At 39.5% G+C, this 15842-nt stretch overlaps 2 protein-coding genes across 5 annotated transcripts in view; both read left to right on the forward strand.

The window, feature by feature from the left end:
- Positions 1 to 3702, forward strand: part of Dpy19l4 (dpy-19 like 4) — a 62675-nt gene extending 58973 nt beyond the window's left edge. For all 4 annotated transcript variants that reach the window (XM_031366615.1, XM_031366616.1, XM_031366614.1 and 1 more), the window contains 2 exons: positions 1614 to 1772; positions 3337 to 3702. In XM_031366615.1, the coding sequence (XP_031222475.1) occupies positions 1614 to 1772; positions 3337 to 3501 (324 nt within the window). In that variant the 3' untranslated portion in view covers positions 3502 to 3702. The remainder of the gene's footprint in view (positions 1 to 1613; positions 1773 to 3336) is intronic.
- An 8618-nt stretch (positions 3703 to 12320) lies between these two features.
- Ints8 (integrator complex subunit 8) overlaps positions 12321 to 15842 on the forward strand; it is a 51673-nt gene continuing 48151 nt past the window's right edge. Inside the window, exons 1-2 of the mRNA XM_031366619.1 lie at positions 12321 to 12590; positions 13607 to 13781. Coding sequence (XP_031222479.1) covers positions 12461 to 12590; positions 13607 to 13781 — 305 coding nt within the window. The 5' untranslated portion in view covers positions 12321 to 12460. The remainder of the gene's footprint in view (positions 12591 to 13606; positions 13782 to 15842) is intronic.

The following is a 15842-nucleotide window of genomic DNA, read 5'->3' on the forward strand; positions in this document are numbered from 1 at the left end:
ATTCGCCTGCCCCTTCCTTCCAAGTGCTGATATTAAAGGCATGCGCCACCACCGCCCAGCAACAATATTCTTTTTTTTTTTTAAACAATATTCTTAAACATTGAGAAATTTCTTCAGCCATAGCACTGGTCTCAATTTAGCTATTAGATTTTGGTATTTTTCAGAAGAAATAGTATGTGGCACTATAGATCTGGCAAAGTTGTAATGAGAGAGCCATCTAGTCATGACCTGAGTTTCAAACATCCTTTCTCATCGTTTCTGAGTGACCAAATTATTTTGAACATTGTTGACTCTTAATCTCATTTGGAAAATGAACGTTCTGACACATGGCAAGAAGAACTAAAGGAACTATGACAACACAATGATAAGACAGATGATTAACATTTGAAGCTAGACAGAGGACTTGTATAGGCATTTTTTTCAAAGAACTTCAATAACCAATTTGCATAAGAAAAGGTACACGACTTCATTTACCATCTGGAAAGCAAAAGTCAAATCCACAAGTAGATACCTCTACAGACCAAGTAGGACTGCTAAAAACAAAGGGACATATTAGCTGGTATACACTGTTAATCCAGCACTGGGGCTTGTGATAGACAGAGAGAGGACGCCTGTGTGAATGCCAGGGCAGCCTGCCTGCACAAGTTCCAGGACTGCTAGGGCTATATAGATACCCTGTCTCAAAAAAACAAACAAAAAGGACAAGCAAATGTATAGGATATCAAGAGCTCAAGTGGAACCCTGTATACAGTTTGTGGAAACTAGTCAGCGAGTCTTCACTAAATTAACTGCTGTTACCTTATGACACAGTAGCTGTTAGAAATGCAAATGTGTGTCCTACACAAAACTCCTCTATGTAAACATTTGTGTACAGTATTCATCATGGTTCCAAAATACAAGCAACCAAAATGTGTAATAACTGATGATAGATGAATGAGATGTCTTATCCTTATGTTATCAGAGTAAATATTATTTGGCTTTGAAAAATAATGAAGTACTTATGCTATAATATAATATGGATAAATTAGGCAAGCTTTATGCTTGGTGAAGGAAGCCAGTCACATAGGATCACATACTATAATCACATGCATTTCACATGTCTAGAATAGAAACTTTTGTAGAGACAAAGAGGATTGTTGGTTATATAGGACTGTGGCAGCAGGCAAGTTGGGAGGTGGCAAATAATATAGACAGTACTAATGCAGACAGTCTAAAATGGTGGTCAATGTATAACTCTGTTCACATACTAAACATGATTAGTTGGTGAGTTGTATAGTATTGTATTTTATTCTAATTTTTAAAATTATTTTTATAATTATGTGTGTGTAATGTATCTTGGGTTGGTATATACATGTGTGAGCACAAGTGTCCAAGGAGTCCAAAAGAGGCTCTCATATTCCCTGAAGATGCAGTTGTAGCAGTTGTAAACTCCCTGACGCAGGTCCTGGGAACCGAATGCAGGTCTCCTGCAGGAACCTTGTGTACCCTTGCATGCCCTTACCTGCGGAGCCATCTCTCCAGACCTGTGAAGTATATTTTATTAAAGCTATGTAATTTTAATTAACAGGTGCTTTCACCGTCTTTTAAAATTTGTTTTAATTATTTCCTTTCAGATTTACCAAATCTATTCAAAGAGATCTGCTGAGGATATTTATAAAATACTGACATCTTATAAAGCTAACTACCTAATTGTAGAAGATGCCATCTGCAATGAGATGGGAACCACGAGAGGCTGTAGGGTTAAAGATTTATTAGATATTGCAAATGGACATGTAAGTAACTGTGTGAGAAGTTGACTTTATTTAGCTTTATAGTCTTCCTCCATGACTTGTAGCTGCCTTAGCATGCCCTCCTCCCTGCACCATGTTGTAGATACAGTGCTGGCTAGTAACCAGGGTGACCACGGGGAGCTCGTGAGCTTCATAGAGAGAACTGGTGGCAACAGATGCTTTTTTTCCTTAGGAAATTTAGCTAGAGGACTTGAGAAAAAGATGAGTAGATCATTCTGAGTTGTAGGGTAAACTCTGTTGAGGCCACAGCCAGGATTTTTGCTTTTCCTTCTGAAATACTCATGTTTGTCTTCAAAGCTGAGGCTAGTTTGGAGGTCAGTGAATTTTTTTTTTTCACAGTTCCCATGTTTCAGGGTTGAGAGATGGCTCAGCACTTTCTTGCCCTCAAAGAGAATGTATGTAGGTTCAGGTCTCAGGACTCACATAACATCTCACAACATTCTGTGACTCCAGCTTGGGGTGCTATAATGCCCTCTTCAGGCCTTTGAAGGCAATGCATACATGAGGAGTGCATATACATGCAGCAAAACACAAAATAAAAATAAATCTTTGAAAAAATTTTCCATTTTCCTGTCTTTATGACTAAGTAAGCTTAAACTGTAAACTTATTTACCTTATGCTGTGTGTATTTTGAATATTCTCAGTTGGTGCTTGATAATGTGATTTTGGTTTATTGGTGACAGATGGGATATAATCAAGAAGTGATATTTAGTAATTACTGATACATTTCTGTCTACTCTCTGCTGCCTTTCTATTCTTTTGACACCCTACCTTTCTGTTCTTTCTTTCATGTAATACCAGGCATAAACTTAAGCTACTTTACTATCTGAGGTCTGTTAGAGATGTTGCAATAATATTATAAAAACAAACAATCCTGGGCAGAGATATGCCTTAGTGGTAAAGATTTTTGTTTCTAATTCGGACAACCTGAGTTCCAGTCCTGGGACTCCAGAAAGTTGTTCTCTGACCTAAATACAGATACATACACACACAGTCATGCATACACGCACACTAATTTGGTAAAAACTCACAAAACTTAAAATCAGCTGAGCTCTGGTAGTGAAAACTAGGTGGGAGTGTAAGAGCCTAAGACACGCCTGCTTGCTCACCAGACATGTAGGATTATGGGTCCTACACAAGAAGAATGTGATTGTATGGGAGGAAGATAGAACATTCATTTTGTTGTTTTGTTTGTTTGTTTTTGTTTTTTTGGATAGCACATTCATTTTTCACCCTTAGAGGCTATCTGTTAGAGTCCACAGAACAATGATGGTAGATTATAGGAACAATACCAGCTAAATTTTAGGATTGCATCGTTTACAAACTACAAACATTTTATGCTTATTTCTAATCAGTGTTCAGGAGATCAGTGTTTGTGGGGACTTAGGAAAAGGCTTAAGTTTACTAAACAGCATAAGATATTTTAGTCATATTTAGCAATGATAATTTTCACATATAGAGTAATATATATATTTCCTAGTATAAGGATTATATTTCTCATATATTTAGTAAGGTTTTTAATATTGTGTTTCTTATTGTTTGATAGGTGGTTTTCGAAGAAGGTGACAAATTAACCTATTCAAAATATGGACGATTTTGTCATGAGGTCAAAATTAACTACTCTCCATATGTGAATTACTTCACTAGAGTATACTGGAACAGATCCTACTTTGTATATAAAGTCAACACTGTGATTTCCTTCCAGTCTTGAAAAACAAGAGAGGCTTCATTTCAAAGACATGTTGCTTGAAGTAAAGTGCAGTTTTCTTGGGCCTGCGCAGTTTCTTACAGATAGTGTGGGCATCTGAAACACTGCTATTCCTCCCTACGCCTGCTGATTCCTGGGTTTAGGGTGTCCTTGGAAGTAGATGATGAGATGTTGATGTCTTCTAGTAAAATGTCTAGTCCACCACCATGTCTATCTGACAGCTTTCTTCCTTAGTACATGACGTAAAGCTTTTCCTGAAGCACCATCTCATAAATCTTACTCTGTAATAACGATCTTTATTTGAATATTTTCCAAGGTCAGTGTTTACTTCAAAAACATAATTTTTAATTAAGTTCTTAATGTGATTTAATTCTATAATACAAGAGAAAATTCTCCAAGGAAGTTTGTAACAGATGTAAATTTTTTTTTTTTTTTTTTGGTTTTTTCGAGACAGGGTTTCTCTCTGTAGCCCTGGCTGTCCTGGAACTCACTCTGTAGACCAGGCTGGCCTCGAACTCAGAAATCCGCCTGCCTCTGCCTCCCAAGTGCTGGGATTAAAGGCGTGCGACACCACTGCCCGGCCAGATGTAAATTTTTTACAATTAAAAATAATTGAAATGTTAGTTAAAAATATGTGACATTTAAATTAAAATGGAAATAACATGAAGGAAAATGATTGTTTTTATGATACTGTTCCTGTCATCTGCTGCTTAAGTGAGCGAGCACACTCTTAGCAAACATAGGATAAATTCATAATTTGTTGACTGTTAAGTGATTGCCTTTTCTCCTTTATGCCCACTAAGTTGATAACAATTTAATCATGCTAAGAGACACATGCATACATATGCAAATGAACATTTAAAATAATTTTGTAGTTATTCTGTATGTGGAGCATACAATCTAGTCACATTTCCGATGGATGTATTAACACTATCACAATAATAATGTGTGCACTAACATGTGCATCAATTTCTGGAGGTGTATGCAGATGCTTTTAAATAGAAGAGCAAACTGAGAGTTAAATTAAATTCTCAACAGTTCAGAGTATTTTCATTTTTGTATCATTAAAGGAAATTGTAAGCCAGTGTGGTGGCTCATGCCTTTAATCCCAGCTCTTGGGAGGCAGAGGCAGGTGAATCTCTATAAGTTTGAGTCCAGCCTGGGCCACATAGTGAGTTCCAGGACAGCCCGAGAGCTACATAGGTAAGACCCTGTTTTTTGGTGGGGGAAGGGAAGAACTTCTAAATTAATATGGCCTCTTAAGGAGATTCAGGATAGATAAAGCCTGTAGAGAATGGTTTTAATACAATGCATATTTAGTTTTACATGATATAATTGTTTTGTGAACAAGTTAGAGGTTCTATAATTTTATTTACTAGAAATAAAATTGCATTTTAAGAACTCCAAATTAGGAAGAAAAATGTTTCCTTTTTTTTGGTAATGTATATGTACATATTTTTTTTCAAGTGTGTGCACTTAACTGACATCTGTCACATCCTCCAGTTAGTGTAAGTGGTCCTGTTCACTACTGTTCATGCTTATTTTGACTATAGACAAGCAGCTATGGCAGTCTATCTCAGATGGACTCTGAACATCTTGTAGTAACTAGTGTTTAACATCAGACTTTATGAAAAATTACCAGCTACTCAAGTGTACACTAAGTACTTACGTGGAGGTTCTTTTGTTCAGAGCATGCAGAAGCAGCTTACATATTGTAAAGGGGGGAGTACAAACTGTATTTCCCTTGTAATATGATTTTTTTTTTTGCGATTCCTTTGTAAAATAAATTGAATTTTTTTATTGACATAATGTGCTAAGTTAGTTTTAGGTTTTGTTTTGTTTGTTGTATTAGTAAGCTGTTTTTGTTTCTGTTAACCTATTTCTTAAATAGATATAGAGAATTTTTTTTATTAAAAGTTTGTAATTAGTCCCAGGCATGATGATGAACTCCTTTAATCACAGCATTCAGGAAGAGGCAGAGGTAGGCAGTTCTCTGGGTTTGAGGCCAGTCTGGTTTACATAGTGTGTTCCAGGATAGACAAAGCTACCAAAAATAAAAAGGTTATAATTAACTTTTTATTCAGCATCAACTGAAACAAGAAGTAAGCTTTATTATAGAAATGACAATATTGGCTAAGGATGTGTTGATCAGTGGCATAGTGTTGGGCTAGCACACACAATTCCCTGGGTTCAGCTCAGCACCACGGTGTGTGTGTGTGTGTGTGGGGGGGGAAACAAATGAAGAAAAGAATGAAATGATAATATTAGGTATCAGAGATATGTTGATTCACTTCCATCTGAACTGTCACTAAGACAACACTGTGTTGTTGCAAGCATTTAATTTATTTTCTTTAGCTATTTGTGGAGTAACAAGTGAAAAATCCTACTACTTGCTATTATAATTACTTATTATAATTGGGTAACTGAGCAGCTGTTAGGTTCAACAGTAATGCTGCAGAAGGAGCAAAGTTTACAGGATTTGGGTGGGAAGGGATTCCTCAAAGAAATATTAAACGTATTTACTCTTAATATAACAAACCCATTGAAATAAGTGCCTTAACTTCTTTATTTCTAAATTCATCTTATATTTTATATCATATTACCTATTTTCTTTTCCATGAGAAAATACTGTTAACTTTTGCCACACTGCTAAAGTTCAGCGAGGCCACAGGTCCACTCCCTCCCTTCCTGTGTACAAGTGTCCTAGAGCACTCTCCTAGTGTACAAAAGCTTCTGGGGTGATCCCCAACACAACAAAAAGATAAGCCACCCCACACCATTTTCATTATTAGCTTCAATTCACTAATAAGCAGATCTTTGTCAAGAACGTCCAGTCTTCTGAATTAATTTATTTATTTAGCCCCTTGTATGCCAAATAGTCTAACAAGTGAAGCCTACTTGATAAGGGATATAATATGGACTCTGTGAGTTTAGTAATTTTTTAAAAATCTCTTTGGCATCTATATCTTGATGTTTTGCATTTTATTGGCATTTTAGTTTTACAATCTAAGTAGTGTGAACTGCACTCCAGCACTGACTTACACACACACAAACACAGACAGACAGACAGACACAGACAGAGACACACACACACACACACACACACACACACAGAGACAGTGGCTTTTCTTTCTAGAACATTAACTCAAGTTGCCAATACTCTCAGTGTTCTGACACTTTCCCACAATGTACAGATTGAGTCAACAAAGAATGAAGAAATGGGTCTTAAACTGTGTGTTATCAATTTGAGGCTGAAAACCATGCCTAAATAGAGAATTAATTTCTTGTATAACTTTCTTATTAGTTTTGAGAAATCTTTCTTGCAGCTCTTTTTTTTTTTTTTTTTTTTTTGAGTTAGTAACACGTTTTGCTGTCTCTTTTTGTATAAAAATTGTATTTTTTTTCAGTTGGGGTTTTTTAACACTTCAATGTAAATTGATCTTTTAGTAAATTTATTTTTAATGCATGAATATTTATAGGACATGTGCTACTACTTCTATATATTTAAGAATTTTTTTAAAACTAATAACTCCTTTCTAATTTATATTTTAGTGTATCTTTTCTTTTAACATATCTAGTTTTGCCGTGTGTGGTGATGCACATGATCCTAGCACTTGAGAGGTAGAGTCAGGAGGATGAAGTGTTCAAAGTCATTTACAGCTACATAAAATGAGTTTGAGGCCATCCTGGGCTTCATGAGTCCCTATCTCAAAAAATGATCCAAAAATTAAATACGTGGTCTCCATTGCTGCTGTTTGCTGATAGCTCTAGACTCAGTATGTGCTAGAGCTCGGGCAGATTACAAGGAGAGTCAAGCAAGTTCCTACCTGAATTACTGAAGTTTTTTTTAAATATATAGAGTTAGTGCTTTAAATCAAATTGGATGCAGTGTTGCAAAGAAATATATATGACAGCTTATTTTCTGTCTAGTAAAATTTCTAAATAATGTATATGTTTCTGTAATGAAATTTACATTTTGGCATCAAATGTGTTGAATTTAGTATAAAGTATTCTTTATATTGTCCTGTAATCTTGACCTATGGAATACTCTGTGCAAGTCTATGACCTTTACTTATGACCATTATCTATATTTTGTGTAATGGCAGCATAACAGAAAATATCAAATAAATTACCTTTTCCTGTTTTAAGCCAATAGCCTTGTACAACTACTTATCAAGAATGCACAGCTGCCTTTGTGTAGGTTGGCCTCTGAGTCATGACTGCGCTATGACGTGTGTGAATGGTACCTCCTGTAACTAAGCTTACATCTCTGCAAAAGTGCACGTCATTAGTGAGTACAGGTACCTTAAAGGACTTGGTTTAAGTATAAACAGTTTTATTCCAGGTTTTGTAACATTAATACCCTTTTATCAATAATGATGTTCTTTCATGCTCATTTAACCTTGGTTTGTGTTCATAATAAAACTTCTCAGAATTTTAAGCTGTCTTTAACTTGTACTTGACCTTTCTTGTATTTATTGAGCTGTAACTAATGGTTCAACTCCCTCTTGCACATACAGTCCAGTGAGTTTTCAGTAGTAGTCACAGTTGTGCAGTTTTCACCACAGCCAGCTTCGAGACATGTTCATTGCCCACCACAACAATCTCCATTCCTTTTGGCTGTCAGCTGACCCCCCCCCCCATCCTCAGCTGTAGGCAGCTCTCACTAATCTGCATACATATTTTCTCATTCTGCATGTTGCATATAATGGAATCACACAACTGATGATCTTTGATGTCTGGCTGTGTCACTGACAACATTGTCAAGGTTCTTCCACATTGTAGCACGTATTGTTCCTTTTTAGTATGAAATATTGTATCTGTATCTCCTACAGGTTCTGTCTCTCCTGGCAGTGGTTCTCAACCTTCATAATACTGCTGACCCTTTAGTACAATTCCTCATGCTGTGATTCCCAACCATAAAATTATTGTAGTTGCTACCTTATAACTGTAATTTTGCTAGTTATGAATCTTAACCTCTGAGCCATCTCTCTAGCCCCAAAGTTGTTCCTTTATTTTTTTTCTTCATCTTTCTTTTTCTCTCTTTTTCTTTTCTTTCTTTTTGTTCTTTTTTCTTTTTATTTTTTGTTTGATTTGTTTTGGGTTTTTTTGTTTTGTTTTGTTTTGTTTTGTTTTGTTTGAGACAGAGTTTCTCTATATAGCTCTGGCTGTTCTGGAACTCACTCTGTAGACCAGGCTGGTCTCGAACTTAGAAATCCACCTGCCTCTGCCTCCCAAGTGCTGGGATTAAAGGCATACGTCACCACAGCCCGGCTTTTCTTTCTTTCTTAAGACAAGGTTTCTCTGTATAGCCTTGGCTGTCCTGGAATTTGCTCTGTAGACCAGGTTTCCTTGAACTGAAAGATCCTTAAAGTCAACCATAGGTCAAGAAGGTAGAGCAAGCAACCAGTTGATAGGAAATGAACATAAGATTATTAAGACAAACCAGAGAGAGTAAGGAGGAACCAGGAGGACATACAGAGAGACACGCAGGAAGTAGAAGGGAAGGGCATTTAGTTTGAAGGAGATTTTCTGAGATGGGAAAGAGGTAAGGTGTCTGGGACATTAGCTAAGAAGGAAGGTCGTCTGGGAGCTTTTTCTGGCCCTCTCTCTGAGCTAGCAGGCTTTCACACCAGCATCTGGCTAGCCTGAATCTTCATTTGTCAAATTGAACAATTGAGATTTTGCTTAAAAACAATTTCCTTTTAAATTTTTATTTAAAATTATTTGAAAAGTTTATGCACATGAGGAGTGTTTGCTTGCATAAATGCCTTATACCATATATGTACATAATATTCTCTAGAACTGGTGTTACAGATGTCTGTGAACCACTATGTGGGTGCTGGTTGTCAAACTTAGGTCCTTCTCCTGCCCTTGTATTTTGTGGGATGCTGAAGGAAAGTATAGGGATTTGAACCCAGGGCCTTGTACATGCTAAGCAAGTGATCTACCACTGAGCCACAGCCTCAGCTCTACCTCCTATGTCCAATGTTCAACACAGCTAGTCTTTTCTTGGAGCCCTTTAGTTAGTCTGATGGAGTCTTGTGACTAAAAATCGTAGACTACTTCCTAGCCAATGAGCTACCTGCTTTTGGGTCTACATAGGGAGTTCCAGAGCTACATAGTCGGATTCTCTCTCTCAAAAAAAGAGAGCTTCCCGCTCTTGCAGGAGCCTAGAGTTCCCAGGGGATTTGATGACATACTCTTCTGACCTCCAGGGTGCACACGCTAATAAAAAAAATGTCTTATTTTTATTTTATGTATATGAGTGTTTTGCCTGCATGTATGCCTATGCCACACATGTCTGCCTGATATTTGAGGAAGCAAGAACAGATGGTGTCAGATCCCCTGGATCTGGAGTTACAGATATTTGTGAGCCTCCTCTGTGCTGGGAATTGAACCTGAGTGCCCTAGAAGAGCAGCCAGTGCTCTTAACTCCCAAGTTTTCTCTCCTGGTCCTGAAAATAAATTTGAAGGTGATGATGATGAAGAAGAAGAGGAAGAAGAGGAAGAGGAGGAGGAGGAGGAGGAGGAGGAACCAAGATCTGTATTCTGATTTGTTTATATGTGGTATACGAGTCTTGGTTTGTTGTTATTAAAAGTTTTGCTATGTAGCTAAGGCTGGCCTCAAATTTATCAATCATTCTTCACCTTGTGAATGCTGGGAATATAGGCATGTACAACCATGCTAGGGTTGAGAAGGCCTAGTGGAAGAAATCACATTATTTGCTAGCACACTTACATCCGTCCTCATTTTGAATGTATATGGATAAAACTTTAGAGACTTCCACCAAGGTGGCTCTGCCTCTGACAACTATGACATAACAGTACGGGGAAAGGAATGGCAAAGAGGACCTGTTGTCTACTGGTGATGTATTAATGTGACAGTATTTGGTTACTGAGGAATATTCTGAGATCCAGTCCTAAAATCACACCCTGAATTGGTGTCTGATCTATACACCAAAGAATTTGCGCTTTAAATCCTGACACACAAAAGCTTATTACTTGGAAGTGAGAGAAAAAGGTTCCAATGAGTTTTTCTCCAGAGGCTCAGTTGGCAGTGGCACACTTCCCACTGGCCAGAGGACTGTATTCTTCCCTCTGTGCAACTTGAAAATGTCATCTTGGAGGTAACTGTCCAGCCATTTTCTTTGCCAATCTTTCCTTTCTGGTAGTGGTTGGGGAGATTTTTTTATTTGTTTGTTTGTTTTGTTTTGTTTTTTGAGAGGATTTCTCTGTGTAGCCCTGGCTGTCCTGGAACTCACTCTGTAGACCAGGCTGGCCTTGAACTCAGAAATCCGCCTGCCTCTACCTCCCAAGTGCTGGGATTAAAGGTGTGCGCCACCACTGCCCTGCTCTTTGCCAATCTTGTCTGCTACTGTAGAAGGCTTTAAAGTTTAAAGAACCAGGGTGGGAGTTGTCATTTAAAGACAAAATGATTCAGAAACTCAGCTCCGGCTTAACATAGCAACCAGTAAATACTGACTGGCTTCATTTCTTCAGATTGTTGAGGTCTCATTCAGTTCTCCATTCAGCTAGATACTTTTTACAAGTGATATAAAGACGTTTAAAGCATTGACAGGACTTTGTAATAGCTTTAAATGTATTGCTGGTTTATAAAAGCTGCAACAGCGGGCAGTGGTGGCCCACGCCTTTAATCCCAGCACTTGGGAGGCAGAGGCAGTCAGATTTCTGAGTTCGAGGCCAGCCTGGTCTACAGAATGAGTTCCAGGACAGCCAGGGCTACACAGAGAAACCCTGTCTCGAAAAAACAAAACAAAACAAAAAAAAAGCTGCAACAAAGCTGAGATGAGTCAAAGGCTTGTTATCCCAGCTACTTCTAAAGGATATAAGATCCACCAGAATATTTATAGAATAGTTTAACATATTAAATATATAATATTTAATTATATATTATAGATAACTACCCAAAAAAAGCCTACAAAGAACTTGGTGATCTATATAAAATCCCACACTTGGGCTGTTGATTCAATAAGATCCATGGAAATTCAAGTTTAGCCTGGGCTACATAGTTTCAGGTTCTTCTAGACTAGAGTGAAACCCTGTTTCAAACAAAGCAAAACAAAACAGAAGAAGAAGCATCTAAAAGAAACTAAATCTGAATTTTTTTCTTTGTTTCTCGGGGTCCCTTTATGAAAACAATCAGCCTTAGTAACGCGTATCTGTGAAATTTTCTATGGGGTGTGTGTAGGATGTTGGGGAGTTTTCTTCAGCCTTTCTTTGGATGTATTTTGTCCAGCTCAGCTGGCCAGTCAGCTGACCCGACCCCAGGAACTCTCTACGAGGACTAATCTGGTCCCTAACTTGAGGGCATCCTTTGGCTTTTGCTTTCCAAGTGCTTTTACAGGCATGCCGCACTACACCATGCTCTTTAGTTTTATTGATAACGATACTTAAAGACGTTACAGAATGGCGGAACACGCAAAATAGGGTTTACTGTGCCTTGACTGGAGATCTGAGGAGAATTAACTAAGTCCCGGGAAGTCGCAGAAAAGTTGGATCTTCACTATGCAATCTGCTTTGGGAAACGGGAAGAGGAGTTAGGTTGGAAGGAGTCTCAAAAAGGAAAGCACCCAAGACAAAGCAACTAGACCTGGTCTCTTTGGTCTTATTAGGAAGACATCGAACTCGCTTCATTTTCTCTGCGAACTCCCGGAGAACCTGGAGAGCCTCGCCAGAACCTAGCTTCTGTCCGGCCAGGTGACTCCACTGCAGCCAGGAGGCGGAGCAGTCTGTTGCTCCCGCCCCCTTCCTGAGGAGCCTAGCAGGGATTGGTCGAGAGCGTGACGAGCTGCAGATCCGGGGACGGGCTCGGGCCCACTTCTGCGCCATCTTGGGCATCTTGGGCATCGGGGTTCCGGGCGGTTTCGCTGGCTGGAAGGCCCGGGCGAGGCTCAGGTTGGAGCCGGGAGGCGGCGGGAGCAGCGGCGGCGGGGGCAGGATGAGCGCGGAGGCGGCGGACCGGGAGGCGGCCACCTCCAGCCGGCCCTGCACCCCGCCGCAGACTTGCTGGTTCGAGTTCCTGCTGGAGGAGTCGCTGTTGGAGAAGCATCTGCGCAAAGCCTGCCCGGGTGAGCGAGCGAGCTAGCGAGCGGGCGGGCGTGGTCCGCGGCCTGGCCGGCGCGGCTGGGCCCAGCTCCTCGGATCCCCAAGCCGGGAACGCCGCCGCAGAGGAAGGCGTCTGAGCAGAGTTCAGACAAAGGCTTTTCGGGTCGCCGATGTCGCACGGCCCCGGGGGCTGATTTCGTGGGGGGAGAGCGAGGAGAAGCTAGCCATCGCGGCTCTGCGGAACCTAGAGCCAGCCGTAGCTTTAGGTTCTTGTTTGTTCAGCCAGGGGATTGTGTACTTCACTGTTGAACCCTGAATTAATAAAAAAACCCCGAAAACAAGTGCTTGTGTAGTAGCCAGGTGGCTGTTGTATAAGGGATACCAGTGTTGGCATTAAGTGTAGCCGGGCAAGGAGCATGCTCTTTTCCTCTTTCCGGGCATTTTTGTAACGATACAATGTAAGTTCTCTACCTTTAGTTTGCTCAGTTCTCATCCGATTTTGGCCTTACTCGTTGGAGATTACTTTGTGAAAAGTGGGCATCATTAGTGGGGCAGTTTTATCAAGTGTATCTTAATGCTTTTAGAGCTTTCTTATTGACACATTGTTAAGGGCTTGTAGGGTGCCAAGCCTCCACGTAGATTACCTTCCTTAACGAAGCCTTCGTAATAGTGAAGTAAGTGGCGTTAGCCCGTGCTTTTCCTTGTGGGAAACAAAGCTCAATAAAAGACCCCTAATTGTCAAAACAATAGTTCTTTCCTCTAATTAGCATTGGTCTTATCTTGAACTGGGAACCTGTAATGCTTAGTTCTTCCCTGTGAATTGCTTTGTTATGAATCAATTTTTTTGACCTACCCTCACAACCCCAGACTCTCTTGCTTATTAATTTGTTAAGCAGGCTGGCAAACACGGAGCTGCAGCTGTCTCTGACCACGCCTCCAGATGTTGCGTGCCCTCCAGTATCATATTCTTTAGTATATGCGAATCTTTTTGCATTTTTATAATGAAAACTTTAAGAATTTAATTTCTCTTAAATCCTAGATCCTGCACCAGTTCAGCTTATAGTTCAGTTTTTGGAGCAGGCTTCCAAACCTTCAGTAAATGAGCAAAACCAAGTCCAGCCTCCACCCGATAACAAGAGAAATCGCATCCTAAAGCTTCTTGCTCTTAAAGTTGCTGCACATTTGAAGTGGGATTTAGACATACTGGAGAAAAGGTATAAAAATTTAAATGGCATTATATTTGAAGCAGTGCTTTAATGTCTGTTTCTGTCTATATTCTAGTGTCTTTCTGACAGTGGCTTAAAATAAATTACTTTTCTGCATGTTCATGACAACATAGTCAAGCATTAAAAAAAGGTATTAAGAAAGTATTTAAACCTAGAAGTGTGTGTAGTTCCAACATCTTGAGGCTGAGGCATCAGATTCACTAGAGCCCCCAAGAGAGCAGACAAGACAACAGCGTAACTCACAACATCCAACTCTGTAGCAAAGCTGCCTGATCGTTTGAACCGTAGATAAACAGCCCTTTAAGGTAACAAGGAAACTGTCCTCTTGTGGTCCAAGAGGTCCAAGAGATTGCAGCCAGGGCCATCCTAGGCAGGCTTACCACTAGGGGGCGTAGCTGAGTTATTACTACTTCAGGCATGGTGACCTGAGAAAATACAGACTGAGCGGTTTAAATGTTTCGGCTAGCCTAAGTATCTGATGACAGTGAATAAAGTTAATGATGGATGTAGCCGGTGATTTACTCTGAAATTTGGTTAATTTTTTGGCCAGGAGTCATTCATTCCTCCCCAAAACTGTTAACATTACTACTCAAATCAGCATTTACTTGCATAAATTAAAAGCAAATAGTTTCAAAGTGATGGTTAGAAAGTTCCTTATTTTATTTATTTATTTATTTTTTAAAGATTTATTTTATTTATTTATGTGTATGAGTACACTGTAGCTGTACAGATGGCTGTGAGCAATCATGTATGTGGCTGCTGGGAATTGAACTCAGGATCTCTGCTCGCCCTGGCGTAATTCACTGTAGCTGTCTTCAGACGCACCAGAAGAGGGCGTCAGATCTCATCATGGATGGTTGTGAGCCATCATGTGGTTGCTGGGATCCGAACTCAGGACCTTCGGAAGAGCAGTCAGTGCTCTTACCCACTGAGCCATCTCTCCAGCCTAGAAAGTTCCTTATTTTAATTCTTTCTCTCAATTTAAAAAAAATAAAAGGAATACCTGAAGAAGTTAGAAAGACAGAAGTAACATTTTTGTGTATTTTTTTTGTCCTGGTTCTAGTTTGTTTAGTGTCAGACTGGACCTAAGCCTCAGGAGTGCTAGGGACACCTTGCCACCAAGCCGCCTATTTTTATTATTTTTGTTTTGTTTAGAAAATTTGTTCTTTATTTGAATTTTTTTTTCTTTTGGTTTATTTTATGTGTATGAATGTTTGGCCTACATGTATGTACATGTATCATGTGAGTGCCTTGAGAGGTCAAAGAGGGCATCACATCCCCTGAACTGGAGTTATGGATGGTTGTGAACTACTGGGTGTGGTGGTAATTTAACTTATGTCCTCTGAAAGAGTAACACGTGCTCTAACCACTGAGCATCTGTCCAGTACCTTACCCACCCACCCTTCTTCCTTCCTTCCTTCCTTCCTTCCGTTTGACATAGGATCTTGTGTGGCACAAGCTGACCCTGATCTGGCAGTGTAACTGAAGAGGACCTCGTACTCATGATTATCTTGCCTTTACCTCCCAAGTTGCTGGGACTGTGCATGCCTAACTTACTTATAAATCATGTTATTGTACCCTGTTTTGATTTGTATCTTCACTTAACGTAATATTAACTAGTTGGATATGGTAGTGTATACTCATAACCTAGCTTTTGGGAAGCTGAGGGAAGAGGAGCCAGTGGTTCAAAGTCAGCCTGAGCCTTAGAGCAGGAACCAGCCTCAGTTTCCTACTTCACCACAAACCACCACGCAGTGCTGTTAGCTAGCCCTCATTGGCAATAATCTAGTTTATTTTCAGTTTTTTTTCTTTTATAATTTACTTTTTTTTTTTTTTTTAAGGCAGGGTTTCTGTTCATGAAACTTGTTCTGTAGACCAGACTGGCCTCAAACTCAGAGATCCATCAGTCTTTGCGTCCCAATGTGCTGAGATTAAAGGTGTGTACCACCACTGCCCAGCCTTTTTACTTATTTTTTAATTAATTTATTTATTTTATTATATGGGTGTTTTGATAGCATGTATGTCTATGCACCACAAATGTGCCTGCTG

This window comes from Mastomys coucha, unplaced genomic scaffold (assembly GCF_008632895.1).
Source record: "Mastomys coucha isolate ucsf_1 unplaced genomic scaffold, UCSF_Mcou_1 pScaffold14, whole genome shotgun sequence".
Classification (NCBI taxonomy): domain Eukaryota; kingdom Metazoa; phylum Chordata; class Mammalia; order Rodentia; family Muridae; genus Mastomys; species Mastomys coucha.